This window comes from Macrobrachium nipponense, chromosome 10 (genome assembly GCF_015104395.2).
Source record: "Macrobrachium nipponense isolate FS-2020 chromosome 10, ASM1510439v2, whole genome shotgun sequence".
Classification (NCBI taxonomy): Eukaryota; Metazoa; Arthropoda; class Malacostraca; order Decapoda; family Palaemonidae; genus Macrobrachium; species Macrobrachium nipponense.
The window spans coordinates 52,927,940-52,955,369 of NC_087204.1; the positions used below are offsets into that span (position 1 = coordinate 52,927,940).

At 50.7% G+C, this 27,430-nt stretch overlaps 1 protein-coding gene across 6 annotated transcripts in view; it reads left to right on the plus strand.

Moving 5' to 3' along the window:
- The first annotated feature begins 907 nt into the window (after window positions 1–907).
- Window positions 908–27,430, plus strand: part of LOC135223616 (aminoacyl tRNA synthase complex-interacting multifunctional protein 2-like) — a 166,373-nt gene continuing 139,850 nt past the window's right edge. For 5 of the 6 annotated variants that reach the window (XM_064262222.1, XM_064262224.1, XM_064262226.1 and 2 more), the window contains exon 1: window positions 908–1,064. In XM_064262222.1, coding sequence (XP_064118292.1) covers window positions 969–1,064 — 96 coding nt within the window. In that variant the 5' untranslated portion in view covers window positions 908–968. Of the gene's footprint in view, window positions 1,065–1,190; window positions 1,333–27,430 lie in introns of those variants that run through there. The other variant, XM_064262223.1, reaches the window with a different exon arrangement.

Genomic DNA, 27,430 nt, shown 5'->3' on the forward strand with positions numbered 1-27,430 from the left:
CTTGGGAGATGCGACGGTCACCATTAATGACAAGAAACCTGGGAAAGCTTTGTTTCAACGGGAAATATAACGCAGGCAGCCTGCCATGGCTTCACAAACAACCATCTTCTTATCTTGACGATGATTGGCTAGTATCTTCGTGGCTGCACCATCATCATTCTCATTGTCACTGTTATTTATTCCTGGCTTTCATTCATCAAAATGCATCACGGTTTTTCACCAATGCCAATTATACCTCCTTATAATACCTTTGAATAAGCGTTGACACAAGGTAACTGGACGAACGGAATAAACATTAACGTACATAAGGGTCGACGCCATTACTGACTTCGACCAATCAGGTGAAGGGTTTCATAACGTATTGGCAACATTTCTATTGTGACACTGGCAATTTATTTCATTATTATAAAAGAACAATAATACTGATAACGCACGATATTATGAAAACATCTTATTAAGCAAGACGAGGTTCTAAACGGGTTTTAATGAAAATAAAGAAAACTATTATATCTTTAGGTGAAGCAAAGGCAATTGTAGGACTATCTGGTAACAGTGTTTTTAAACTCTCACATAAATAAAGTATTTTCGAAGAAGATTTTTCTGCGTTTTAATTGGGTATTTTAAATAAATATATTATATGAAACTTATTCGAATAATTCCCATTATATGAGACTTGACAATATTTAAGAGGCAAATTTAGTTAATGCAATTCGATTTCGGGGGGGGGGATTCCTCATTGTGAATCGGGGAATAGGTAGTTTTTGAGTACTATAAAGCGACTGCGATGATGCGATCACGTCATACCTTCTTCGGTGCAAGATTCGGTTACCCAGTAAGGGTAAAGTAAGTGAAGGTTAATACGAATTTCCTTCAAAATAACTCCTGAACTGGGCCACTTCTGGTCAAAATGTATCCGTTTGTTGCCTAAGTTGGTTACTACGCCTTCAGTTGTAGATCTACCGACGTGTATGTATAAGACGAATCCCATCAATAAATTTGCCAGCACCGATCTTGCATCATCTTACTATGGTTCCACATGTGCAACAAATTATGTTTCAGGACCGGTAGGCTACTTGTTGTTTCGTTTTTACTCGTGTTATATTCAAAATGTCATCGTATTGGGGGGTGCGGAAGCTGAATTAAGCTTTGGAACATTTTAACTGTTTGATGAATAACTGTAGTTATTTGTTCAATTACTATTATATAATTAACCATCGACATTTACCTTAACGATCTTGAAACTAGGACAACCCATCTTTTTTGTGGTAAACGTTGATCCCGGTTCTGAAACGTTTTTGAGAGTTCTCCAAACGTTTTGAATTTTATAGCAAGGTAATAGAAACTGTTGTCATTTGTGAGTTCGTTAAGTGATGTATAATTAGGTCAAAATGAAATACATTCATTCAACCTTAGAGTACCCCTAGTAGTATCTATGCCTAGTAGGTGAGGTAGCTAAGCCTAGTAGGTATTCTCTATCTGTATGGGGTAAAGTACTGAGGTAGTACCTAGGTACTACTATTCGCAATCTGTAGGAGGTGGTCGATTGTACTCCATGAGAACAGTAAGCCTGTTTGCTGAGGGTGATTCCTAATGTAAAGGGCTGATGTTTTGTGTACCTAAGTATTTAAGAAAAATACAATTTAGCCTAGCCTACTTTAAAAGATTGTGATTTTACCTAGTACCTAGACAATGGTTTTATTGGTGAATGTTAGGTATCTCACTTCAGCATACCTACTAGCCCATAGCCCTAGTTAGCATGATTATCAAAGATTGGCTTGTATCCTGCTAAGTATATACTACTTAGGTACCTAGTAATTCAGCTAATTTTTTAATGTGATTTTGGAAAAAGGGTTAAACACCAAATGGCCAGCCTCTACCATAGCTCGGCCATCTTCCTGAAAATCAGAAATTGTGGCCTTTAGTAATTTGTGACTTGGGAGGAAAAACTTACTTTGAGAGGAAAGTAGAGGTCTAAAGGTGTTGCTTCAATTGAGGCTGCCTCTTGACTAATGTCTATCCTGGGTTACCGGACGTGTTAAAGTACTTTTTTGGGAAGGTGGTTGTGCTATGGTAGAGGCCAGGCATTTGGTATTTTATCCTAAGTTCCAGAGGTTGTTGGTGCTTGGAAAAATGGCAGTGACTCCTTTTGGACCTAAGTGCAACCTAGGCCTCATTGTTCTGTGACGACCTGTCCTTATGCCATCGCCAAACGTGTTTCAAGTGTTACTAGTAGTCTTGCAAAGCAGAATGGATCTGCTATATTACCAAATAGGAACCTCTTTACACTTTGCAATGAATAGTTTACTATACTAGGCTAGTTGGTGCATTGATGAGGAGTTTGATACCTAGTCCGGACGCCTTGATCCACAGTGCAGTCTCCATCAAGCCCACCAGGGATAATGTGGTGAGGCCTTTTGAGTATGGCCACACTGCCTGTTTCTGTAATCATGAAAGTGTAAATCAAACCTTAACAAGGAGCCCAGTTTTCATCTGCCTTGTGAAGTGCCAGTAGTCTTCCCTACCCTTTTGGACCACCCCCTCAGTTCTGGCTTGATAAGGAGTCAGGGCGAGGGAGAAAGCGTAGGTTTGGCGGACCACCTTAACCCCCAATTGGAAGGTAGTCAGAAAGGATTGGTCCTTACTTTGTTGCATGGGAGAAGACTTATCGAGCTTGAAGGAACATGTATGATCAACCTGCTCATCCAATGGTCAAACTGGAAGCCCATGTTGTTTGGTCTCCAGTTCTAAACTTTTGCTACCACAGGGGATACCTCCCAAGAACCATTTGAACAAGCTGGGGAACTTCACCATTTCCTCCTATCAGTTTGACATATCTAGTGTTTGGCCCACACTTCTCTGGTAGCCACATTGCTAGATGTAGTCACAATTTACATGTCCCAGAGACATGGTAGGTTTATTTCTGGTCAGAGCTTCATCTCGGAGGTCTTTTGACTGATAGGCTTTGAGCTGCCTTCCTAGGCACTTCAGCCTCTAGAGCAAGATGTAACTTGTGTGACATGACCCCCACAGCCGAACTCAGATGCCGTAGAGCCCATGGGTGAGGCCAATGACTGAGATCTCCCCCTCAAGACTTGCTCTGCTAGCCTTATCCTCACTGTAGCATGTTGGTAAAATGCATGGCCTTTCTTATCCTGTCTTCACTCGTAAGGCTCTGAATTTTTTGGCTCATTTCTCTTGAGTTTGAGAAACTCAATTTCTGATGAAAGACCCAAGAATTTTTCAGTTCCCTTCCTCTGTGACTATCAGTGGGGAGCTTGACAAGATGCTCGTGCTAATGCAAGTCTAATAGCATCATCTATGGTCAACAACTGATTGGACTGGCCAACCCACTGACTACCGCGTTTGTGGCCACCCTCCGAAAAAGTACTTTAACACGTCCTGACACCGGAGATGGTCATCAGTCATGAGTTGGTGGTGAAAGGAACAGCTTGAGACCTATACTCTCCTTTCAAAGTAAGTATTTTCTCCAAAGTTAGAAATTAAGGCTATATTTTGAAATTAAACAGAGAGTAATGAACAGTGTGACCAAACGCAGTGCACACTACCCCCAAGATGCTTTCAAAATTTTTACTTACAACTAAAAAAATTTTAGAAGATTGACGCCATTTCGATGTTTGCAGAGTCGCTTGTGTCAACAAACTTCCCATTTCCTGTGCTAAATTTGCACACCACTTGTACCCATAGACGCTGGGGCACTATCATCACAACAATTGTAAACACCAACTTCCAACCAATACTTATCCAAGGGGACTACGGCATTCTTTGCACTCTTCAATTGTTTCTCAGTGTTGTCAATTGGTATGTGGGTAGATCTAGAGTACTTATCCGCGGCGGCCTTGACTATGGCAGTTGCAGGTTTTCTATGCAGTTTTACCTACATAACAAGAATTTTAAGTAATATTTTTTCAGACGACTGTAATTAACCCCCCAGGGGCCAGTACTAAACACGGTGAAATACATTGGACGCCCCAATCCATATTGGATGTCGTATCCGCGGTTACGTTCCTTGCAGTCCGTGCGGACTGCTTCTGTAGAAATACCGGTATGTGTTTACCCTCCATACTGGGTATAATACTTACACAAAACCAGGGAAATAAGTGAAATTAGCTTATCTATTTGTAGTATATATACGTTTGTTCCGATACGCAATACAAACCATCGGTCCTTTAACAATAGGAATGTAACTTGCGGCAGCTGGAACCGGTCGTATGCTTCGAACAAGGGAGTTCAGTAGTTAACTGCTTGTCCGACGGTCAGCGCACCGTGCGACTGGGAGGTGAAGATTCACTTTGCTTTCGGCCGCGCTGGGTGACAGACATGTTCTTCACTTCTCTCTGTCCGCCTTTTGTCGTATGCTTTGTTTCTTCAATCTTGGTTTGCTATTCTTATGTGATTGTGTAAAATACTGTAAGGACTTGTGCTTTTGTATTTTATTACCATTATTATGGATTCTCATGAGCTGGAGAGTTCCCCACGCCCCCCATCAGCCGCAGGATTTGCCCTGGTGTGGAGGGCCGTAAGTGTGGGGCTTTCCGCTCCTTCTTGGAGGTTGATCCTCATGAATTGTGGGCTTGGTGTCGGGGGCACGAATGCTCTCGCGCCGACCCCTGTGATATTTGTGTTTGTTCCGATACGTAATACAAACCATCGGTCCTTTAACAATAGGAAGTAGCTAGCGGCAGCTGGAACGGTCGTAAGCTTCGAACAAGGGGAGAACGGTAGTTAACTGCTTGTCGGATCGTCGCGCGCCGCGCAACAGTGAGGTAAACAAACCACTTTTGCTTTCGGCCGTGGTGAGACAAGACGTGTTCGTCATCGCTCTGCCCGCTATTGTCGTTGCTTTGGTTCAATTCAGCCCTCTTTCTGGTTTGTTTGTGTGTGGTAAATGAAATTGTAAGTACTTGCTTTCATTTCTTTATTGCATTGATATTGAGATTATGACGGATCAAGAAATGGAGATTTCGCCGCGGCCCCCGGTCGCCCGTAGAGTGTGTCCCGGGCTGGAGGGGCGTAAATGCGGCGGATTTAGATCCTTTGTGGACGTCGATCCACATGAAGTGTGTACTCGTTGCCGGGGGCGAGAATGCTCCCGGGACGAGCCCTGTATTACATGTGTTAATTGGTCCGAGGCGCAGTGGGTTCTGTACGAGGGCAGGAAGAGACTTAGGCCTGCAAAGAAGTCATTGGAAAGCTCTCCAGTGACTCCTTTGGTAACTGATACTTCGTCTTCCTTCCTGCCCCCCGGTCAGCCCCCACGTTTTGCACCTTCCACTGCGGGGGGGTTAGCGGAGTCCTTCTCCTCACTCAATCCGTCGAGTGTGGAGGAGGGCGCTCGCTACCCGGACGTCCAGTTGTATTCGGGGTCTTCCGTCCGCTCTGGGTGGGGTTCGTCTCCCCCCAGGCGCGAGGAAACCCCTCTAACTAACCCGACTGTTGCTTCCGCAGGTGTGCCACCAGTGAAGGACGACCTTGGACAGGTGTGGGAGTCGCTGGGGTTGCAGGGAGTGCCAAGCATTCGAGGGTTGATCCACCGGTTGGCGGGGTCGGCAGTGGTCACACATGGTGTGGTGACCACTACCACTACTACGATCACGACTCCAGCCTATGGCATGCCGCCGCATCTGGTCTATACGCCGCATGTGACGACGGTGACGCCGACAGCTGCGATACAAAAACCTATCGCTGCCGTGTCAAAGAGAACTGTGCCACCGCCACCTGGGTTCTTTGTGCTGCCGACCCCGGACTTCCGCTGCCCTAAAAGCTCTCCCTTAGACTTGCCGCCAGTACCGAGAATGCAGGTAGCTGCCGACAGGACGCTTGGCTCTCCTGTGGTTGCTGCCGTACCTGCCGTAGCTCCCGTCCTGTTGCTGTTCCTGCTGTTCCTGTACCTGTTCCTGTCGCTCCTGTTGTTGGTGGTGCTGCTCCAGGCTCAGGTCTTTCTGGACAGGTGCAGTCGGGCCCTGTTGCTTCGGCAACTGCCCCGGCTCCCTCCTGGATGGAAGACCTGACGTCTGTCCTGCGGAGCCTGGCGAAGAAGAAGAGGAAGGTGTCGTCATCGTCTTCGTCGTCTGCTGCCTCCTCTTCCCCTTCGACTTCTAAGGCTACCAAGCCGAAGAAGAAGAAGGCTGCCTCCTCCCCCCCCTAAGAAGGCTCCTTCGGGACCTTCTAAGGCGATTCGGGAGCTCTTCTGCTGGTCCTCCTGCTCCCTCGGGAACAGGGCCCGTCTCTTCTTCTGCAAAGAAGAAGACGACGGGGACCAGAGGAGTACCAGCCTCGGCTGGCACTTCCTCGCCTGGTGTTAGCGGTTCTGCCGCTAAATCAGGATCCGCCTCGGCTTCTCGTTCGCGAGAAGTACCGAGTGGACGGTCTTCCGTGGGAGACCGTCCAGCCAAAGTCTTGACGCCCGAGCTCGCTCGCCGTCAAGACCGAAGCGCGGAGCAGAAGACTGGCGAGAGTCGTGCAGGCGACTCTTGCCAGGCCAGTGGACGCTCTCGCAGCGACCAGCTGGCTGCTCGGGTAGATGTGACGGTCTCTGACCAGCCACGGGTTGATGCGAGGAAGGGGTCCCCGCGGCCGTCGGTACCAGCCTCGGCTGGTACCAGCGGCTCGACGCGCCGAGAGGACGCTCACCGGTCTCACCGCGACAGCGAGCCTAGCAGGTCACCTGACCGCCGCTTCCATCGGGACCGGGCGGAGACAGTAACCAGCAACAGCTCGCCTGACGCTCGGGATCGGGGTCGACGTTCTCAGCCGAGCCTCTCGCCCCAGGCGAGCGGCAAGGCTAGGCCTGCTGCTCGATCACCACCGTGGGTTGGGATCAGCAGCAGCCCTCCAAGCACGCTGGTCCTGCCAGCGAGCGAGGGGGGAGCGTCAGGTCTGCCTCTCCAGTACCTTCAACCTCCTCGGGCTACACCGGGAGGAGCAAGGTACCTAGGAGTGATCGCGAGGGGTGCGCCGCTCGCGATCCCGCTATGACGCCGTACACACCAGGCACGGTTTTAGGACCGGCCAGGATGTACACGCAAGTAGCTGGAGGCGACCGTGAGGGGTCTGTCGCTGTTCCTCCTTCTGAAGGAGGAGTATCTCGGGATCTGTTCTTGCTGGAGGGACTGGACGGTCCTACTCTGCAAGACGCAGTTACTCCCGAGATACAGAGGAACTTTGCAGAAGTCATTAAGCTGATTCGTCAGCATAATGGCCCATTGTGGCAAGGATCGCCGCCTACCACCGTCCGAGCCCACGTCCCGGCTCGAGTCATTTTGGGGCCCGAAGAGGGAACCCAAAATGATGGTGGGACTGCCGCGATCGGAGCTTGCAGACTCAGTCCTGGATCAGGTGGAGAATCTCGTCTCAGGGCGAGAGGATTCGCTGAAATCCGGACGGTCTTCCAAGCTGCTTCCTCCTCCCCTACAGCGTCAGAGGCGTTTCTATGTGCCATCGGAAGACCCGATACCGCCAAAGAAACTGGTTACCCGGAGTTTAGCAGGCTGACTCCAGGTGTGTCCCTTGCAGCAGCTCCTGTCGGAGAACCTCTGGTTCTCGCAGCAGGAGGCACTTGCCCTGGAATCTACCGCTATGGCAGCATTCCAGGCAGTCTCTTGGCTGGATTTGTGGTCCCTCACAATATCCAAAGTAGCGGCCGGCTCTGGGAGCTCTGCTCTCGAAGACGACGCTTCTTTCAGGAGACTGTGCCAGTCTGGAAAGAAGAGCTATCTCTTACCTCGCCCATCAGACTGCTAAACCTTGGGAGAGGTGTGGGCCAACTTGGTTCTTCGATGTAGGGATGCAGTCCTTACCCGAGTTACCAAGGGGGCTGGGCGTGAGGCGGCACTCGGGCTTCGCAACGGACCCATTAGGAGTTCCTCCGCTCTCTTTCCCGGAGAGATGGTGGACGCTGCGGTGGAAAGGCAGCGCACTGATGACAGTGACCGCTTAGTTCACCAGGCAGTCTCGAAGGTTACTGGGCAATCTCAAGTAACTGCGGCTAAGCCTAAGAGTTTAGCTGGCGCTTCCATGGCGGCTAAGACGGTTGCTCCGCCTAAGCCCCGTGTGAAGACTCCTGTTGTTTCGACTTCTGCGAGAGGAGGCCGTAACCAGCCCTCCTCCCAGACCTCCTTTCCCCAAGGAGGTGGTGGGAAGAAGTCGAAACGAGGTGGGAAACGCTAGGGACGGCGTTCCCCTCACCTGCTGCCTGGCCGGAAGTGGGGGGTGCTTAGCGAGCCATGGGCAACTTGACAGCGCTACGGCGCCGAGAACTGATAGTAGAACGTCTTCGGGAGGGATATCTACTACCCTTCGAGTCTCGGCCCCCCCTCATCTCCAAACCGGTCCATCTACAAACCTATGTCCGGGGATCATCAAAGGACAACGCTCTTCGACAGGAGATCAAGACCATGCTGGCGAAACGAGCTGTGGAAATCGTAGAGGACCAGTCACCGGGCTTTTACAGCCGCCTCTTCCTAGTGGAGAAGGCATCGGGGGGCTGGCGTCCGGTGATAGACCTCTCTCCCCTGAACCGCTTCGTTCGCACGACTCGGTTCACGATGGAGTCGGCACGCTCCGTGCTCGACTCGATCAGGGGGAACGATTTCATGCTTTCAGTGGACTTGAAGGACACGTATTTTCAAATACCCATCCATCAGTCCTCCAGAAAGTACCTCCCCACCTTCAATCTTCGACGGGACGGTGTACCAATTCAGGGCACTTTGTTTCGGTCTGTCAACCGCCCCACAGGTGTTCACGCGAGTGTTCACTCTGGTGTCAGCTTGGGCCCATTCGCACGGGATACGTCTTCTGAGGTATCTCGACGATTGGCTGGTCCTGGCGAGCTCCCGCTCGCAGTTGCTGCAGGACAGGGATCGACTTCTCAAGTTTTGTCACGATCTGGGGATTGTGATAAACTACGAGAAGTCCGATCTCGAACTAAAGCAGAAGATGAAGTACCTGGGTATGCTGATAGACACGGTAGCAGGGCAAGTCTTTCCCGCAGACTTGCGAATCAGCAAATTCAGGGAGGCAGCACAGCAATGGCAAGTCGTGATCGGCCATCTGTCGTCACTCGAGAAGTTAGTCCCTCACGGGCGTCTTCACCTGCGGTCTCTCCAGTGGAGGCTAAGGGAGAGTTGGTCTCAGGCGAAGGATCCTCCTTACTTTCCCGTGGCTCTCACGGAAAAGGTGAGGCAGGACCTAGCCTGGTGGCTCGACGACAAGAACCTCTTAAGAGGAGTGCCCATCCGCACTCCCCCCCCGGAGATGCTGCTGTTCTCAGACGCATCGACCGAGGGATGGGGTGCACACCTGGAGGAGTTGCTGACTGCAGGTGTGTGGGACCATCACGAAAAGCACCTTCACATCAATGTCCTGGAACTCAAGGCGGCGTTCTACGCTCTCCAAGAATTTCAGGACCGCTTGGTGGGACACTCAGTGGTGTTGGTGTGCGACAACACCACAGTAGTGGCATATGTCAACAAGCAGGGGGGCCTAGTGTCTCTTCCGCTTCACCAGTTGACGGTGCAGGTGCACGAGTGGGCCACGGCTCACTCGATAGAGCTGTCAGCACGCTACATTCCAGGCAAGAGGAATGTAGTAGCGGACAAGCTCAGCCGTCGGGATCAGGTGATAGGAACCGAATGGTCTCTACACCCAGACGTGGCGGAAAGGCTCTTCAACCTGTGGGGGCGCCGGACCGGCAATCGTAGACCTCCTTGTTCGCTACCCGGCACAAGCAGAAAACTGCAGGTTTTCTTTTCAGCCGTGCCGGACCCATGGGCAGCTGCAGAGGACGCTCTCCAACACCCCTGGGACAACCTCTTCGTTTACGCCTTTCCTCCTTTCTGTCTGATTCGGAAAGTGATCAGCCGAGCGCTGACCACCCCGAATCTCAGGATGATCCTGGTGGCTCCCAAACGACCTCAGGCCGTTTGGTATCCGGACCTGCTGGCTCTTCTTGCGGAAGCACCGAGAGCTACCCCATTGGCACAACCTTCTAGCCCAGCCACACGTAGAAACGGTACCACCAAGCAGTCCAGTCCTTCAACTTCACGGCTGGCTGTTATCCACCATCTCTTGCGAACGAGAGGCTTTTCTCGTAGCGCAGCAACAGAGATGGCTGGAACACGTCCGACAGTCCTCTGCAGCTGTGTACCAGGGGAAGTGGGCCGTCTTCTGTGGTTGGTGTCGTAGACAGGGTCTGTCTCCTCTCAGAGCCACTCTTCAGCAGGTAGCGGATTTCCTCGTGTTTCTTCGCCGAGAGAAGCTCCTCTCAGTACCCACAGTTAAAGGATATAGAGCCGCCCTGGCTCTTGTCCTAAAACTGAGGGGACTGGACATCTCGAACTCGTTCGAGATCTCCTTGCTTATGAGAAGCTTCGAAAGGTCTTGCCCACCCAGGGAACTCAGGCCCCCTGCGTGGGATGTGACTCTCGTCCTTAGGAGTTTGACTCGAAGACCCTTCGAGCCACTCCGAGAGTCGTCAGACAGGGATCTGACCCTCAAGACCCTCTTCTTGCTGGCCCTGGCATCGGCGAAGAGAGTAGGGGAACTACATGGTCTTTCTTATGATGTTAAACACACCAGAGGTTGGGGATCTGTGATGCTCGATTTCGTCCCGAACTTCGTAGCTAAGACTCAGAATCCGTCGATCCCTGACGACAGGTTCGAGTCTTTCACGATCCCCTTCCTTCTGGACTTCACCGATAACGATGCGGATGAGATGCTGCTTTGTCCTGTGAGGGCGCTACGGCGCTATCTGAAGAGAACTCGGCACCTCAGGCCTGAGTGTCGACGCCTCTTCGTTAGCACTGGGGTTACCAAGAAAGAAGTATCCAAGAACACGCTTTCTTTCTGGCTACGTGAGGTGATCAGGAGAGCGTACGAGGCTGATGGTAGTGACGACATCCGTACGCTCCGACCGAGAGCCCACGAAGTCAGAGGTATCGGACCCTCCTTAGCGTTCCGTAAGCTAAAACTTCTCCGTGGCGGCAGGTCCTGAAGGCAGGTGTCTGGCCAACCAGACCACCTTCAGTCCTTCTACCTTCGGGATATTGCCCACAAGTCCTTGGATACTTTTTCCTTAGGACCTGTGGTGGCTGCTCAACACGTTGTGTAAGCTTACCCAGCACCCGAGCAGGCAGAACAGCATCGATTCCTGGTATGACTGGGAGAATGAATGTGCGAATGAGAGTGTGACTGGCTTCTCTTCACCATCTTTCTCTACCTCTACCTGTGGGCAGAGGGATACGGTCGTCACCATGCTGGAAAGGAGTCAGATGCAGGTAAGCTACTCGACCGAGCTCCATCCTATCCCTTTCACTAGGGATAGGAGCGTATATCCACCACTTTCTCCTACAAGGGGGAGGAAGTGGATGCCTACATGAGACAAACCCATGACTTTATATTTGCTCCTGTACAGGAACAAGTTCTTACAATGCTGGTACGAAGAGATACGCTTGCCTCTCTCTTAGTACTCGGCCCAGAGGTCTGACCATTGATCCTGCGGTGCACACCCCGATCAATCGGACAGAGGCTTGGATCCCTCCCTCGCTCTTACGACCAGGGAGGCACTCCAGGGATGGACGAACACCAGTCTGTTCATTCAAAGACTCAGATTCCTCCCACCAAGAAGTGAGTCTTCCTATTGTTAAAGGACCGATGGTTTGTAATTAACGTGTCGGAACAAATGACAATTTGTCGGAAATTTACATTTGTTATTTGTTGATACTGTAATACCAAAACCCCCCCCAACCCTCGGTACCTTTTAACAATATAAGGTAACTAGCGGCAGCTGGGACGGTCGTAAGCTTCGAACAAGGGGAGAACGGTAGTTAACTGCTTGTCCGATCGTGCGCGCGCGCAGCGCGCCCGAGAGGTGAAGAATCACTTTTGCTTTCGGCCGCGGGTGTGAAGGACGTGTTCGTCATCGCTCTCTGCCCGCTTCATCGTCGTATGCTTTGTTTATATTGTGTTTTCTACTAATGGTTTGGTTTGACTTGAAAATGAAACTGTAAGTACACTGTTTTCATTTTCATTACTTAATTATGAATCAACATGGAGCTATCGCCGTAGAGACGGCGATTTCCGCTCTTTTCATGAATTGAACCCTTGAATTATGTCTCGGTGCCGAGGGCGGGCGCACTCGCGCCGAGTCATGTATTTTGGGCGAAAGTGTGTAATTGAAAGATGTAAGTACTCTTTTTCATTATATTTTTGCCCTGTGCGTTCGTTGCCGAGAGCTTGATTGCGCTCGGCAAGAGCCTCTTATTTTGTATGAATAGAATGCAATGAAAGTGGGATTCGCAATGCAGTTTTCTTTTCATTTTCATTATTAATTGCATCAAATTTAATTTTGGATCAATTTCGCTCTTACCCGGGAATTAATCCTTACGATTTATTGCTGTGAAAGTGAAAATAGCAAGTGCAGTATTCTTTTCTATATATTTTGATGCATCATATTATTATGGATCAAGTTTTCCGCTCTTACCCGGGAATTAATCCTTACGATTTATTGCTGTGAAAGTGAAAATAGCAAGTGCAGTATTGTTCATTTTCATATATATTTATGATAGCATCATATTATTATGGATCAAGTTTCCGCTCTTACCGGGAATTGATTTTTCCCTCTTTAAGTTCTATGAAGTGAATCGCAAGTGCAGTATTCTGTTTCATTTTCATATTACTTTTCACTGCTGTGCGGGGGTAGGGGAAGCGAAGGTCTGCCATGGAAAGTCGTCGGAAAGCTCTCCCGCGACTCCCTTGGTATCCGATTCTTCGTCTTCTTCCTCCCCCTGCCCCCCCGCTCAGCTTCCTCGTATTTGTTTTTGGGGTCTTCCTTCCTTCCGTTCGGGTGGGGCATGTCTCCCCCCCCCCGTGCGTGAGGGAACCCCTCTTACTAATCTGTCTGTGCTACCGCAGGTGCTACAGCCGTGGGAGACGACCTTGGACAGGTATGGACCACTGCGGCTGCAGGGCGTGCCTAGCATCCACGATCTGCTGCAGAGTCTAGCGAGGTCTGGGGCGGTGACCTTGGAGTGGTCTCCACTACAACCTTCACGGCGCTTATGCTGCTTCCCCCCGCTGGTCTACACTCCCCATGCTGTGTCGGTGACGCCGTCCGCCGCTTCTAGGGCCGTCGCCGCCGTACCGAGGAGGGGTTATGCCGCCGCCGCCTGTTTTGTTTTTCTTCGTGTTGCCTGCCCCAGACTTCCGCTGTTCAGCAGCTCGCCCCTGGACCGGCGCCAGTACCACGCTGGCTGCCGATGATTCTACGAGGCAATGGCTGGGCCTGCCGTACCTGTCGCTGATGTGGTTCCCGCTACTGGCTTGGCTGTCCCTTCTGTGTTTACCGCTGCCGCTGTTCCACTGCCGCTCCTGAGGCTGGTTGCTGTTCCTGTCGCTCCTGGTTCCTGCGCCTGTCCATGCTGTGGTCCTGCCCATGGTGTGTCTTCCCCAGTCCCAGGTCCTTCCGACAGGTGCAGTCGGGCCGTGTTGCTTCGGCAAATAGGCCCCGACTCCGGCCTGGATGGAGGACCTGACGACTGTCCTGCGTGAGCTGACGAAGAAGAGGAAGGTGTCATCTTCGTCTTCGTCTGTTGCTGCCTCTTCCCCTTCAACTTCTAAGGCCCATAAGCCGAAGAAGAAGAAGGCTGCCTCCCCCCCCTAAGAAGTCTCCTTCGGGAACTTCTAAGGGCCCGTCCCACCTCGGTGGGACGGGGGTCCTTCTGCTGGTCCTCCTGCTCCTTCGGGAGCGGGGCCGTCTTCCCTTCCGTAAGGAAGAGATAGACGGGGAACCAGAGGAGTAAATCGGTTAGCTCTGGTACTTCCTCGCCTGGTGCTAGCGGCGATGCCGCTACGCCAGGTTCCGGCTCGGTCTCTCGTTAGCGGGAGATCCCGAGTGTACGCTCTCCCTCGGGAGACCGTGCAGCCAAAGTTTCGGCGCCAGAGGTTCGCTCTGGCGCCAAGACCACGGCACGGAGCAGAAGGCTGGCGAGAACCGCTCAGGTGACTCTCGCCAGGCCAGCGCCGCTCTCGCAGCGACCAGCTGGTACCGGGTTTTGTTGTTATTCCCCCTAAGAAGACTCCTTCGGGAACTTCGAAGGGCTCGTCACATTCCGGTGGTGACGGGGGGGTTCTTCTCGCCGGTCCTCCTGTGTTCCTTCGGGACGGGGCCCGTCTCCCCTTCTGAGAAGAAGAAGAAGACGGGGACCAAGGGTGTGCTGGCTACCGCGCTGGTACACTCGCCTGGTCTTGGCAGCTCTGCTGCTAAGCCAGGTACCGGCTCGGTTTCTCGTCCGCGAGAAGTTCCGAGTGTACGATCTCCTTTGGGTGACCGTGCAGCCCAAGTTTAAGACGCCTGAGTTCGCTCAGCGTCATGACCGAGGCACGGAGCAGCGACTGCGAGAGCCGCTCAGGTTGACTCCTCGGACTAGGCCCAGCGGCCAGCTTCTCGCAGCGACCCAAGCCGGATACCTGGTGGGTGGACGTGACGGTCTCTGACCGGCCCTACGGGTTTGAGGCTGGGAAGAGGTCCCCCAGGTCCCTCGACCGACGGTACCAGCCTCGGCTGGTACCAGCGGTTTGACGTGCCGCGAGGACGCTCACCGGTCGGGTCTCACGGCGAAAGCGAGCTCTGCAGGTCACCTGACCGCCGCTCCCACAGGGACCGGGCGGATACGGTGACCAGCAGCAGCTCGTCTGACGCACGGGACCGGGGTCGACGTGCTCAGTCGAGCCGTCTCGCCCACAAGGTGAGCGGCACGGCCTAGGGCCTGCAGATCGATCCCCACCGCGGGTTGGTGATCGCTGCAGCCCCCCACGTACGCTGGTCCTGCCAGCGAGCGGGGGGGGGAGCGTCAGGTCTGTCTCTCCACTACCTTCAACTTCCTCGGGCTACACCGGGAAGAGCGAGGTGTAGGTAAGGAGTGATCGTTGAGAGGTGCGCCCGCCTCCACGATCCCGTCATGAACGACCCGCACGTGCCACGTATGGTGCTTCTGTAAAGGGGGGGGAAAAAACCAAACCGTGGACCGTAACGCGCAAGTGATTTGGAGGACGACCGTCAGGGGGTAGAGGGGGGGGTAGCGTCAGTTCTGTCTCCTCCGATACCTTCAACTTCCTCGGCATACGCCAGGAAGAGCGAGGTATATAGGAGTGATCGTGAGAGATGCGCCGCTCACGATCCCGTCACGACGCCGCACGTGCCAGGTTGGTCTTAGGACCAACCAGGACGTACGCGCAAGTGATTGGAGGCAACCGTCAGGGATCTGTTGCTGGTCCTTCTTCTGAAGGAGGAGGGTCCTGGGAGCTGCTCCCTTGTTTGGAGGGAGACTGGACTGGTCCTACCCTCCTCAAGACGCTGTAACCACTTCCGAGATTCAGAGTAACTTTACCCAGGTTATTGCACTGATTCGTCAGCACAACGACCGGGGGGTGGGGAAGGATCGCCGCTCCCACCAGCAGAGCCCATGTCTCTGCTCGAGTCGTTTTGGGGTGGGGGGGGGGGCCCGAGAGGGAACCCCAAACCGACGGTGGGTATGCCGCGATCGGAGCTTGCCGATTCTGTCTTGAACCAGAGTCTCTCGTCTCCGGACAAGAAGGCTCTCTCAGTTCTGGACGGTCGATCAAGCTACTTCCACCTCCTCTACTGCGACAGCGGCGTTTCGTTTCTACGTGTCTTCGGACACCGTATTTAAATACTCCTTCGGTCCTCCTGAGAGGTTTCGACCTCGACGAGGACTGGAATGAGTCGGAGGACGGTATCGGCTCTCTCCTGTCAGGTGTCGATCAGCCCCACCCACCCAGACGACGTTCACAGTGGCGGCAGACCCTTACCTACAGTGAGAGTTCGTAATCCTCCTCGGGAAAACGTTTTTCGTTTTCTCCTGACGATACGTTTTCCCCAGACTCTGAGAGGCCGATCGCCGCAAGGCGATGGCTGCTCCTACTCTTCTCCAACTGCTAGTTCCACTGGGAAGGCGAGCGAGTATCCAATTCCTCCCCCATTCCCTCTCTCCTTACGGCTACGAGGGGAAAGGGAAGGATCCTACAGAGATTTCTCTGTAGGATCCCACGTTGGGGACTGCGCTACCAGGGGGGACCTTCGGTCCTACCTGACGTAAGCCCCGGTCGTTGAGGAGGGATCCTGCCCCATTCTCGATTTCTACGGGAATCGAGAGGACCACCAGCCGATATCGTTTGACGAATTCGGTGGGGGTTTCGCAGACTGCTTAGAATTCTAACGGAATTTCTAGCGCATTCAGAGTGTTTAGAGTTTCTTACGATCTCCAAACACTTAGGCGAGACCACGGTCCAAAGTGAGCGAGACGAGAATCCCCGATATGTTACACGATAATCGGGAAAACCTCGCCTTTGCTTGAATTCTGGAATTCTAGCATTAGGAAGAAGACTGCGCTGAAAGAAGACTATCTCACAGTAGGCGACCAACCTGGAATAGAGGAAGAACGGACGGGAATATCCAGTTTGGCTGGAACTATCGTCTTAGTATTCTGTTCACCCATTGAAGCTTTTCCTTCGAGGAAGACTTCTCCTTCACTCTCTTTAATAGAGAACGAAGGTGGTCGATCTCCAATCCTTATTTTGTTTCTTGAAGGAAAGAATTTAGGATGAGATCGTTGTTCAAGAATCCTACAAAATATACTGACGTATATTAACCTCGCGACATGATTCTGCTAAGCAGTTGAATGGTGCCGAGGAGTAGGCGCATATCCTGGTTATTCTACGGATTGCGACTTAGACGAAAAGTATTCTAATTGAACTGCAACCTCCCAAGGAATTTCCAGTTCAATTTTATATACTTATGGTGTTGTCACAACAACACCATTTAAGCTTTTATATTTACCGAAATTCGTTCGCTTAAAGAATTAATTAATTGGCTCACGGAGCATGATCTTTTTTATGCTCGGTTGGTTCTAAGCCGAACGCATTCCTTCGTGGAAAGGAGGATTACTTGGCAAATCAGGATGACCGAACGTCAGCGACAGCTACTGCGTATTGAATTGCCCGAGGCATTTCAGTATCAGCTGCCGCTTTGAGATAGACGGTTGTTTATGTCTTTCTCACCTGCTTTGATTGAATAACGTATCTCTGCCCAACAATCACGGACTTAAGTCTCTGATTAAGGCGGGGATTCTCGCATACATGAATGACCATCTACTGCTGTGAAACGCTAGTATTCATCGTCTTCGGTATTGCGAGAATTTTAAACAGAGATATCTATTCGACTCTCATCTTTCTGTTTACCGCACGGTAACAGAATTCTGTAATAGTCTCTTGCTGCATCGTATCCCGATAATGCGAATGATTTTTGCGGAATCTGAGTTTGTCCTCAAAATATCTTGTATTCGGAGGTGTACAATTGTTCATTGTTCACCCCGGATTATCAGATGTATTGAAAGACATCGCCTACTCCCACACCTGCCAGCTCTACTTCAAACGTTCAGCCCATGAGAAGCAGTTCTTCAAGCGGCTCTCCCCTGTGTTTCATTAACTGAAGAACGCCCCGCTTTCATTGCACAACGGACAGCAATGAAATGGCGGTTAGCGTTTTCAGTCATTTGTAAGCACCGGTTTAGAATCTTGAGATTCCTTCTCTCGATTCAGCTGGAAGACGTAGGTTGCATTCATTGCCTACCTTCGTCTTCAACGTCACATAGTGTTGTTTCTCCTAAGCTGAGATTCAACGTCTATGAGATTTTCTTGCCATCAGGGACCTCGGTCTTTTTGAAGGCAATTGACTTTCGCCTTTTGAGCTTATGCATTAAGAGAATCATCGCCGCGCCGTTCGGCATCGGTGACTAACAAATATTTTATTTGTTTGGTCTCTCAGCATAACTCTTTAAAGGGCGAAGGTCACGTGACTTACCCGAATGCTTGGACAACTTGCCTCTACTGATTCCGAACCAGTCAGTCGCAGCTGTCAGAGCGCCCGGGAGTCAGTTACGAACTATGCTGTGGACTTAGTTCGGTTGTTCCAGAGCAATCATTACTTCGTCTTAATAGCTTGTCAGTATGAGTACTGTACATAACCAAAGTCGAAGAGGGATAGGTCATACGACTATTCCCTTCTTTTCGTCTTAGGTAACTGCATGACTTCTCTTGAGAAGTCAAGCACAAAGGGTGGGATGGGGATTTGTGACGCTCGATTTCGTACCGATCTTCGTAGCGAAGACTCAGAACCCTTCGGTAACTGACGATTGGTTCGAGTCCTTCACAATACCCTCCCTAATGGACTTCACCGCCTCCGATACGAAGGCTATGCTGCTTTGTCCTGTGAAGGAGCGACGGAGCTGTCTGAAGAAACTCGACACCCAGGATGAGTGTGGACGCCTCTTCATCATTCTCTCGCGTTCCGCAAGAACTTCTCCGTGGCGCAGGTAATGAAGGCAGGCGCCTGGTCCAACCGGACCGCATGCACCTCCTTCTAACCTTCAGGATATTGCCCACAGTTCCTTGGATCTTTTTCCTTGGGAACCGTGGGGTGGTTGCTCAACACGTTGTGTAGTTAACCCAGACCCTCGCAGGCTGAACAGCATCGAGTCCTGGTGTGACCGTAAGAATGGTATGAGGAATGAGAGTGTGACTGGCTCCTCTTCCCATCTTTTTCTTCCCTCTACCTTTGGGTAGAGGGACACGGTCGTCACCCTGCTGGGTAAGGACGAGGATGCAGGTGAGCTACTCAATAGAGACCATCCTATCCCTTTCAGTAGGGATAGGAGTAAATATCCACCACTTCCTCCAACAAGGGGGAGGAAGTGGATGCCAAATTGAGACAAAACCATCATTTTATGATTGTCTCTTGCAAACAGGAACAAGTTCTTGCTTGCTGGTACGAAGAGATACGCTTGCCTCTCTCTTAGTACTTGGCCCAGAGGTCTGACCATTGATCCTGAGGTGCACACCCCGATCAATCGGACAGAGGTTTGGATCCCTCCCTTGCTCTTACGACCAGGGAGGCGCTCCAGGGTTGGTACGAACCACCAGTTTGTTGTTCACCAAAAAGACCTCCGATTCCTCCCCACCAAGAACAGTGAGGTCTTCCTAATTGGTTAAAGGACCGAGGGTTTGTTTATTAAGTATCGGAACAAAATGACAATTTGTCGAAAATTGCATTTTTCCTAACTATAGCAAACCTTAGTCCTTTACATATAGTCCCACCTCATGCCACCCCTCACTCTGCAACTTTTTGCATGGGCCTAAAGCAAAAGTGATTCTTCACCTCTCGGCGCGCGGGCGCGCGCACGATCGGACAAGCAGTTAACTATTGTTCTCCCCTTGTTCGAAGCTTACGACCGTCCCAGCTGCCGCTAGTTACCTTCCTATTGTTAAAGGACCTCAGGTTTGTATAGTTAGGAAAAATGCAATTTTCGACAAATTGTCATTTTTCCTAACTATACAAACCTGAGGGTCCTTTAACATATAGTCCCCCTCCTCATGCCACCCCCTCACTCTGCTGCGTATTTTTTTGCATGGGCCAAAAGCAAAAGTGATTTGTTTACCTCACTGGTACAAGCAGTTAACTACCGTTCTCCCCACCCTTGTTCGAAGCTTACGACCATTCCAGCTGCCACTAGCTACTTCCATATTGTTTAACGGACCTCAGGTTTGTATAGCTAGGAAAAATGCAATTTTCAACAAATTGTCATTTTGTGGTCGGAGGAGCAGTGGGCGCGCTTTGAGGGGAGGAGGAAGCAACGTAAGCCCCTGCCAGGGAGGTCATCGGGAAAAAGTTCTCCGCTACTCCCCTGGTCACGGACACGTCGTCGTCTTTCCTCCCTCCATCTCGGCTCCCGTGTATGGCTCCTTCCCCTTCATGGGGGGGTTTCTCGCTCCTTCTTCTTCGCCCGATCCGTCAAGCGTGGAGGAGGGGGCGAGGTACCCCGACATCCAATTGTACTCGGGGTCTTCCGTTCGTTCGAGGTGGGACTCCCCCCCTCCCCCCCCCGGGCGAGGGGGAACCCCTCCTACTAAGCCGACTTTTGCCTCCTCGGGTGCGACTGCCGCGGGTGATGACCTTGGCCAGGTGTGGTGCTCGTTGGGTCTCCAGGGGACACCGAATGTTCGGGGGCTGTTGCATCCCCTGGCGAGTGGCTCTGTTCCGTCGCACTGGTACGGCTCCGGTAACCACCACCACCACCACGTGTCGACCCGAGGGTATGCCGCCCCTCCTCACCTGCTTTTTATACTTACGCAGCATATTGCTACGGTGACCCCTTCAGCTGCAGTGCAGGCGCCGTTCCCTAGCGTTCCGAGGAGGGTCGTAACACCGCCGCCCGGGTTTGCCGCTCTCGCCCCAGCCCCCGACTTCCGGTGCCCAAAGAGCTTGTCCCTGGACCTGCCACTAGTGTATTGGCCTGTATGGATAAGGCAGTCCAAGATGGATCAGGGGAGGTGGTATCCCTATTCGGAGCAGGAATCCTTAAAAAGAGGGCTGTATTCAGCTCCTTCTTGACGAAAGCGGTCTCGCCCGTTCAGAGGTCGTCCCTTCTATATGCACCTCTTTCCAAGCAGCTTTTCCCTTCTCAGTTAGTGAGAGATATTTCTCACTTCGCTACTGAGAAGGCGACGCGAGAATCTGCTGGCTCAATCAGCAAAGAAGCCGAGACCGACCGTCCTGCTGTGAAGAGGGAGTCACGGAACCTCAGCCATACGGGCTGATCCTCGAGGGAGTTCATCGGGTCGAATTCCTCGAAAGAGAGAGCAGAGAAGAGGAAGGTCTTCTGCCTTTAGACCAACCAAGAAGATGAAATGAGATACCAGTCCTCCAAACACCAGTAGGGGCCAGACTTCTGAAGTTCGGAGCGGGAACCTTGACTCTTCCCCAAAATATAGTGTCTCGGGAGCCCCAGGAGTTCAAACCCAGGTTCTTTCTCCTGTCTCTGGTTCCAAGGGTGCTGTTCATGGAACTGGGGCTGTCTCGGATATACTTGTGTACAGGTCTCTCCGAGTGTACAACCTCCAAAGGGGGTCGTGTATCCACAGTCAGTGATAGGAAGTCTTCTCTCCATTATGATAGTGGTGCAAGGCGAGAGAAGGGACCGAGCTACGTTGGTGGCTCAGACCCACCTGGGAAAGCCAGGGATGGCTATTCTTCAGGTGCCAAGATCAATGTCGCTGTTCCTAGGGACAAGGCATCTGAAGGAGATAGGAGGAGGTCCTCTGTGTAGTCCTATTTGTGAGGTTTGATCATCGGGAAGATAGATGCGTAATAAGACATGGCAAGTTCTCGCCAGCTTTAACTGCATTTAACTCCGGTCAACTTTCACTTGTGTTTGCGCAAACAAAACAGTTGTAGGAAATGAATGTTTCGTTTAATACTATGAGAACATTGCAGGTTCAGAGAAGAGCGGGCAAGAATGGTTAATCCTCCTCCCTTTTTTCCATCTACTTCCTGGTTATACTGGAATGAACAAGGAAATAAGAGGAATTCTATGGAGTCTACTCGTCAGAGTTCGAACCCGAGAGACTATGTTTTTGGTTCAATCTTAGGATCTTACCAAACATACATCAGTCTGTTATCACCGTAGAAGCCTCCCTTCGGGACAACTTCACCTTTGCTCTCTTCATTAGAGAATGAAGGTGGTTTGCTTCCAGTCCTTATTCTTGTCTCTTGAATGAAGAAGAATTAGGCTGGAGTGTGATTTACTGGAACCTACAAATATACTAATACATTTCTCTCGCGACATGCTTCTGTTATCAGTTGCATCATCCAAGTAGTAGGTGTATATCTGTAAGTTAATTTCCCTGGTATGCGACCGAGACAAATAGTACCTTCTCTGAAACTCAGGACAGCCTTTCGGACCTTCCAAGAGTCAGCGGTTTTTATTTTGAGATACCTAGTGGTATTGTTTCCCAAAAACACTACAGCATTTGCATTATCACCGAACAAGAGAGATTTCTTCCCTCCCATTTCAGTTAAAATGCAGATGCTTGAGTGTATTTTTTTGCGTTCGATGGTTCTAGCCAATCGCATTCCATCATGGAATGTACTACCAGGCAACTCAGTATATAAGGAGGCAAGAGAGTGGTATACGCCTCTGCCTAGGTACTGTTCGCTCTCTGAGATTCTTTACAGTTTGATATTGTTTCTTCTCTGTCGAGGATTAACTACCAATTCCTAATCTCTCTGCCCGGCAATCACAGACTTAGGTCTCTGGTTGGCTCGGAATTCTCGCATAATGCCCAACTCTCGTGCACCACATTTTTTGTTGCAAGAATTTTCAGACCGAAATATATCTCATTAGACTCTTTATCATCATTCTGTTTACCCCACGGTACAGTGGTCCCCCTGTATTTGCGGGGGATGCATACCAGCCCCGCCCCCGCGAATAGTTGGAACCCCTATAAAAATGCTTAAAACCTCCTATTTTGGTAGTTAAAACTCCAGAAAAACCCACTAAAAATTTGTATACCCGTGTTTTTAATAGTTTTATCACAAAAATTGGATTTTTTGATAAAATTGATAACAAAAAACCAGGAATTTGTGGATATTTCTCATAGAAAAATACCACAAATAGGCGAATTTCCCGCGAATAATGCTGGGAAACGTTCCAGAGAGAAATCCGCAAATCCGGAGAATGTGAATATGTACGGGGTGTCCACTGGATAACAGAAGTCTGTAGCCTAGTCTTCTCTTCTATCGTACCTGCCCCATCGGCTGCTGCTATGACGCAGAATTATTTTCTTCAGACAATTTGAGTTTTGTCTTCTAATATCCATTTCCTAATTCATAGGGTGTTAAATTATTCTTTGTTCACCCTGAGTTATAAATGAATGACGGAAGACTTTGCTTATTCCCTGCCTGGCTAGCTCTGCTTCCAAAGTAAATAGAAACTTCCTCCCTGATCCAACCCACAAGAAGCAGTTCTTCAGGTAGTACAATCCCTGTGTTTTGTACATGAACTTTCCTGTCAGACATATACTTAGCTTACGTCTCTGACGTCACGACAGAATTCAAAACTCGCGGCAAACGCGACAGGTAGGTCAGGTGATCTACCTTACCCGCCGCTGGGTGGCGGGTGTAAGAACCAAAGTACCTTTCTTCCCAGATTTTTTCGGTCGTCGGTGTCGACTACACCTGTTGTCGGTACCTCTTGACAGTTGGATTCTTTTCTCGTTTTTGCCCTGGATTGTTTCTACGGACTTTTGGTGAAGTACCTGATCTTTTGGCCTGGCATTTGCGATTTGTGGACCGTTATTTGACTTTTCTTTGGATTTTTCTTTGGATTCATGATGTCTGATGTTGATACTAAGAAAACTGCTATGTTCAGAGTTTGTTGTATGACTGAGTGTAAGGTGAGGCTACCGAAAGCTGCGGTAGACCCTCACACAGTATGTTTGAAGTGTAGAGGGAATGAATGCACCTTTAATAATCCTTGTAACGAATGTGAAAAGCTGAATGAGGATGAATGGAAGTCTTTGTCTTCCTACTTGAGGAAGTTTGAAAAGGATAAAGTTAGGAAAGCTTCTTCTAGGAGCAGTAGTAGATCTCGTATTAGGGAGTTGGATGTAGATAATCCCATTTTAGACGTAGCTCCTTTGTCAGTTTCAGCTCCTGCTCCCTGCATCGAAGCCGAAGATGCGCCTTCAGAAGTGGCCTCCATGAAAGCCACCATTCGCAGCATGGAGATGAAAATCAAACATTTGGAAGGTAAGAGTGATTCTAATAGTGATTTGTGCAGTGATCCCAGTGCAGTGGAGGGTAGCGTCTGATCGGCTCCCTAATGCTTCCAGGCCTAGACCTCTTCCTAAGACTCCAGTCCCAGTGGAGGAGGAAAGTCGAAAGCCGCAGGAAGGTTAGGGAGCATCCCCACCGGTCAGGCGTCCCCTCGGTAGCGCCTGTTGCTCGTTCCCAGGCTACCTTGGATTGCGCCAAGAGAGAAGTCTTGCACCAATGCTTCTCGTCTTCGCCTTCGCCTTCTCCTAAACGAGGATGGAGCTCTTCGGAAGCCTCACGCCCTTCGAAGAGAGCCTGGAACGCTCCCTGCGCCCTTCCTTCCAGCCCTGAAGTTTTTTCGGAAGAGCCTGAGGTGGAAGCGAAGAAACGGAAGAGATCTCTTGATTGGTATCGTTCCCTGAGCAGAGATCGAGCCTCGTCACCTGTTTCAAGATTTTTGTGAAATCTCCTGCATGGGTGTTGGTGTCTATCTTCAGGCGCAGATTTCGGCTCTGGCTGGCTCTCTTTGCGTGTCTTCTCGTCGTAGGAAGGACATCTCGCTTCCTGTAAAGAAGTCCAGGCTCCCCTCTCCCGACTCTCGCTATTCGACGGAAGCGGCCCGCTCGCCTGTGCGTTTGGAGTCTCGCAGGAGACTTTCTACTTCGGACAAGATCCCGGCTGCGTCCAAGCGCCAGTCGCCTGACAGACAGGATATCTTTGTTTCTCCTTCGGACAAGGAGCAGGCTTCTCGTAGGAGGTCTTCGCCCTACAGACGCTCTTCTCGAGACAGGATCGCTCCCCTTGATAGGCACCAAGAGCCTAGTAGGCGCTCCTCGCCTCGTAGCCGCTCCTCGTCTCGCCTCCACTCTCCTGTTGACAAGCGCCCTAAATCGGACAGACGCTCTTCGCTTGACAGGCGTCAAGAGCCTGTTAGGCGCGTTTCTCCTGGCAGGCGCTCTTCACCTGACTTTCACTCTCCTCGAGTCAGGCGCCGAGATCATGGCAGACGCTTCTCCCCTTGTAGGCGCTCACCTAGTAGGCGCTCGTCGCCAGAGAGCCTCTCTCCTCGGTTCAGGCGCCAAGAGCCTGGTAGCCGCTTCTCTCATGGCAGGCGCGTTTCGCCTGGTAGCCGCTCTCCTTTGGATAGGCGCCAAGAGCCTGATAGAAGTTCTTCTTCAAACAGGCGCTCTGCTCCTGACAGCCGCCTTACTCCTGTTAGGCTCCAAGAATCTGGAAAACGCCCTCCTCAAGACAAGAAGGATTTTGCGAGTAGGCACGTTCCAGAAGTTTTGTCTCCAAGAATCAAACCTCATACTTCCTCAAGAGACTTTTCTAAGGGTAGTCGCGCCTTTAAGGATCATGAGGGTTCTTCAGCTGAGGAAGAACAGGATCCCTCGGAAGAAGAAGGACCAAAAGACTCCTCTGTTTCCTCGTATAAAGGTTAACAGATTTGCTCCTTCAAGAGTTTGGAGATATCCTTTCTCCTGTAGCTCCTTAAAAAATATTGGTCTTTTTTACGAATTTTAATTTTCTTTTAATTGTTTTAGGTTTCTTGTTTGGTTTTTATGAATGAATGATTTGTATGTTAGATCGGTTGTGTTATGTTTGTGTGACAGTGACTTTTTTTTATTCTTAAGATATATATGCGCTGAATGGCCCCTCGGCTCCGGCGCTTGGCTATGTGCCAAAAATTTTATAATCTAATCTAATCCTGTGGCTCCTCCTTCTCTTTCTTTATTCTCCACTTCGAAGGTTTCATCTTGTGTAAGGATGAAACCGACTATTTCCATGAAGAAGGGGCTTAGAGGTTTTGGGGAATGGCTCCTTGCTAAGGAAGAGAAAGGGAAGACTGTTTTTTCTTTCCCTCCGTCTAAACTGACTGGCAGATTAGGATTCTGGTACGAATCGGGGGAACCATTAGGCCTCGCTCTCCCTTCGTCTGCAGACTCGGACTTCTCTTCACTGGTGGATTCCGCTTGTCAATCTGCCCTCCTGACTGCCAAGACTACGTGGGGGATGAACAAACTTGACCACCTACTGAAGGGAATGTTCCGAGTCCTGGAAGTTTTCAACTTCCTTGATTGGTCTTTAGGAGTTCTGGCTAAGAAGACCCAGACCCCGGATTCCCTGTCTCCTGAAGATCTTAACTGCGTCCTCACTTGCATGGACAAAGCAGTGAGAGACGGCTCGAGTGAAGTCTCTTCACTGTTTGGAGCTGGAGTGATAAAGAAGCGGTCAGTCTACTGTTCGTTTCTCACTAAGGCAGTTTCACATGCACAAAGGGCCTCACTGCTTTATGCTCAGCTCTCTCCTCTTCTTTTCCCCAAGAAAATTATTCAGGATATCTCGAGTGCCCTATCAGCCAAGGCTACTCAGGACATGTTAGCCCAGTCGGCCAGGAAACCTCGCTCTGTCTTCCAACCTAAGACCAAGAAAGAGACTCCTCTGAGGCAGGAGCCCTTTCGAGGAGGACCCGCTGCCAGAGTTTCTTCAACCAGAGGAACTAGACCTTTTAAGAGAGGTAAAACCTTCTCTAGGTCAGTCAGAGGGAAGAAATAGCGATCAAGGACTCCAGACATCAGTGGGTGCCAGACTACTGAAATTTGCCGACGTCTGGGCCCACAAAGGGGCAGACAATTGGTCCCTATCGATTGTCAGCAAAGGATACCTCATTCCCTTCTCGTCAAGGCCACCATTGACGACGACTCTGAGGGAGTTGGTGGCCAGGTACAAGGACCCCATCATGAATCAAGCCCTTTCTCTAGCAGTAGATCTGATGCTAGAGAAGGAGGCTATAGAACTAGTGGAAGATCCCCGCTCTGCGGGTTTTTACAACAGACTATTCCTAGTTCCAAAGAACTCAGGAGGATGGAGACCGGTTTTGGATGTAAGCGCCCTGAACGTCTTTGTGGAAAAGAGGAAGTTCGCCATGGAGACGACTTCCTCAGTGTTAGCGGCTCTTCGTCCAGGGGACTGGATGGTGTCACTAGACCTTCAGGACGCTTACTTTCATGTGCCGATCCATCCTTCTTCACGGAAGTATCTGAGATTCATGATGGGAGGAAACATCTTCCAATTCAAGGCCTTGTGCTTCGGCCTCTCGACTGCACCCCAAGTGTTCACGGGGTTAATGAAAAACGTGGCGCAGTGGCTACACTTGGAGGGAGTTAGGGTGTCGCTCTACCTCGACGACTGGCTAATCAGAGCAGAGTCACAAGAAAGATGTCTGGAGGACCTTCAAAAGACCCTTACATTGGCAAGTTCTCTGGGACTTCTGGTGAACTTCCAGAAGTCTCAATTAATCCCCAGTCAAGAGTGGATCTATCTGGGGATTCGAATAGTTTCTCTGGCTTTTCGGGCTTTTCCGTCGCCAGAGAGGATAGCTCGTTGCTACGAGAAACTAACGACCTTCCTAGAGAAAGATGCATGCACAGCGAGGGAGTGGATGAGTCTGCTGGGGACACTCTCCTCGTTTGAGCAATTCGTTTCTCTAGAAGTTGCATCTCAGGCCTCTACAGTTCTTGCCTTTACCAGAACTGAGGCGTCTCTCCCTAGATCTGGAGTTCTCCTTCAAGATCTCAAGGGGAATCAAGAGGGAGAACCTTCAGTGGTTTGGACCAACCCACTCCGATTTGTGGAAGGTATGTCTCTATACATGCCGAACCCCAACCATGTTGTTTTGTTTTTTCCGCGCGTCGGAAGCAGGTTGGGGAGCGACGCTCGGGACAAGAGAAGTGTCAGGCA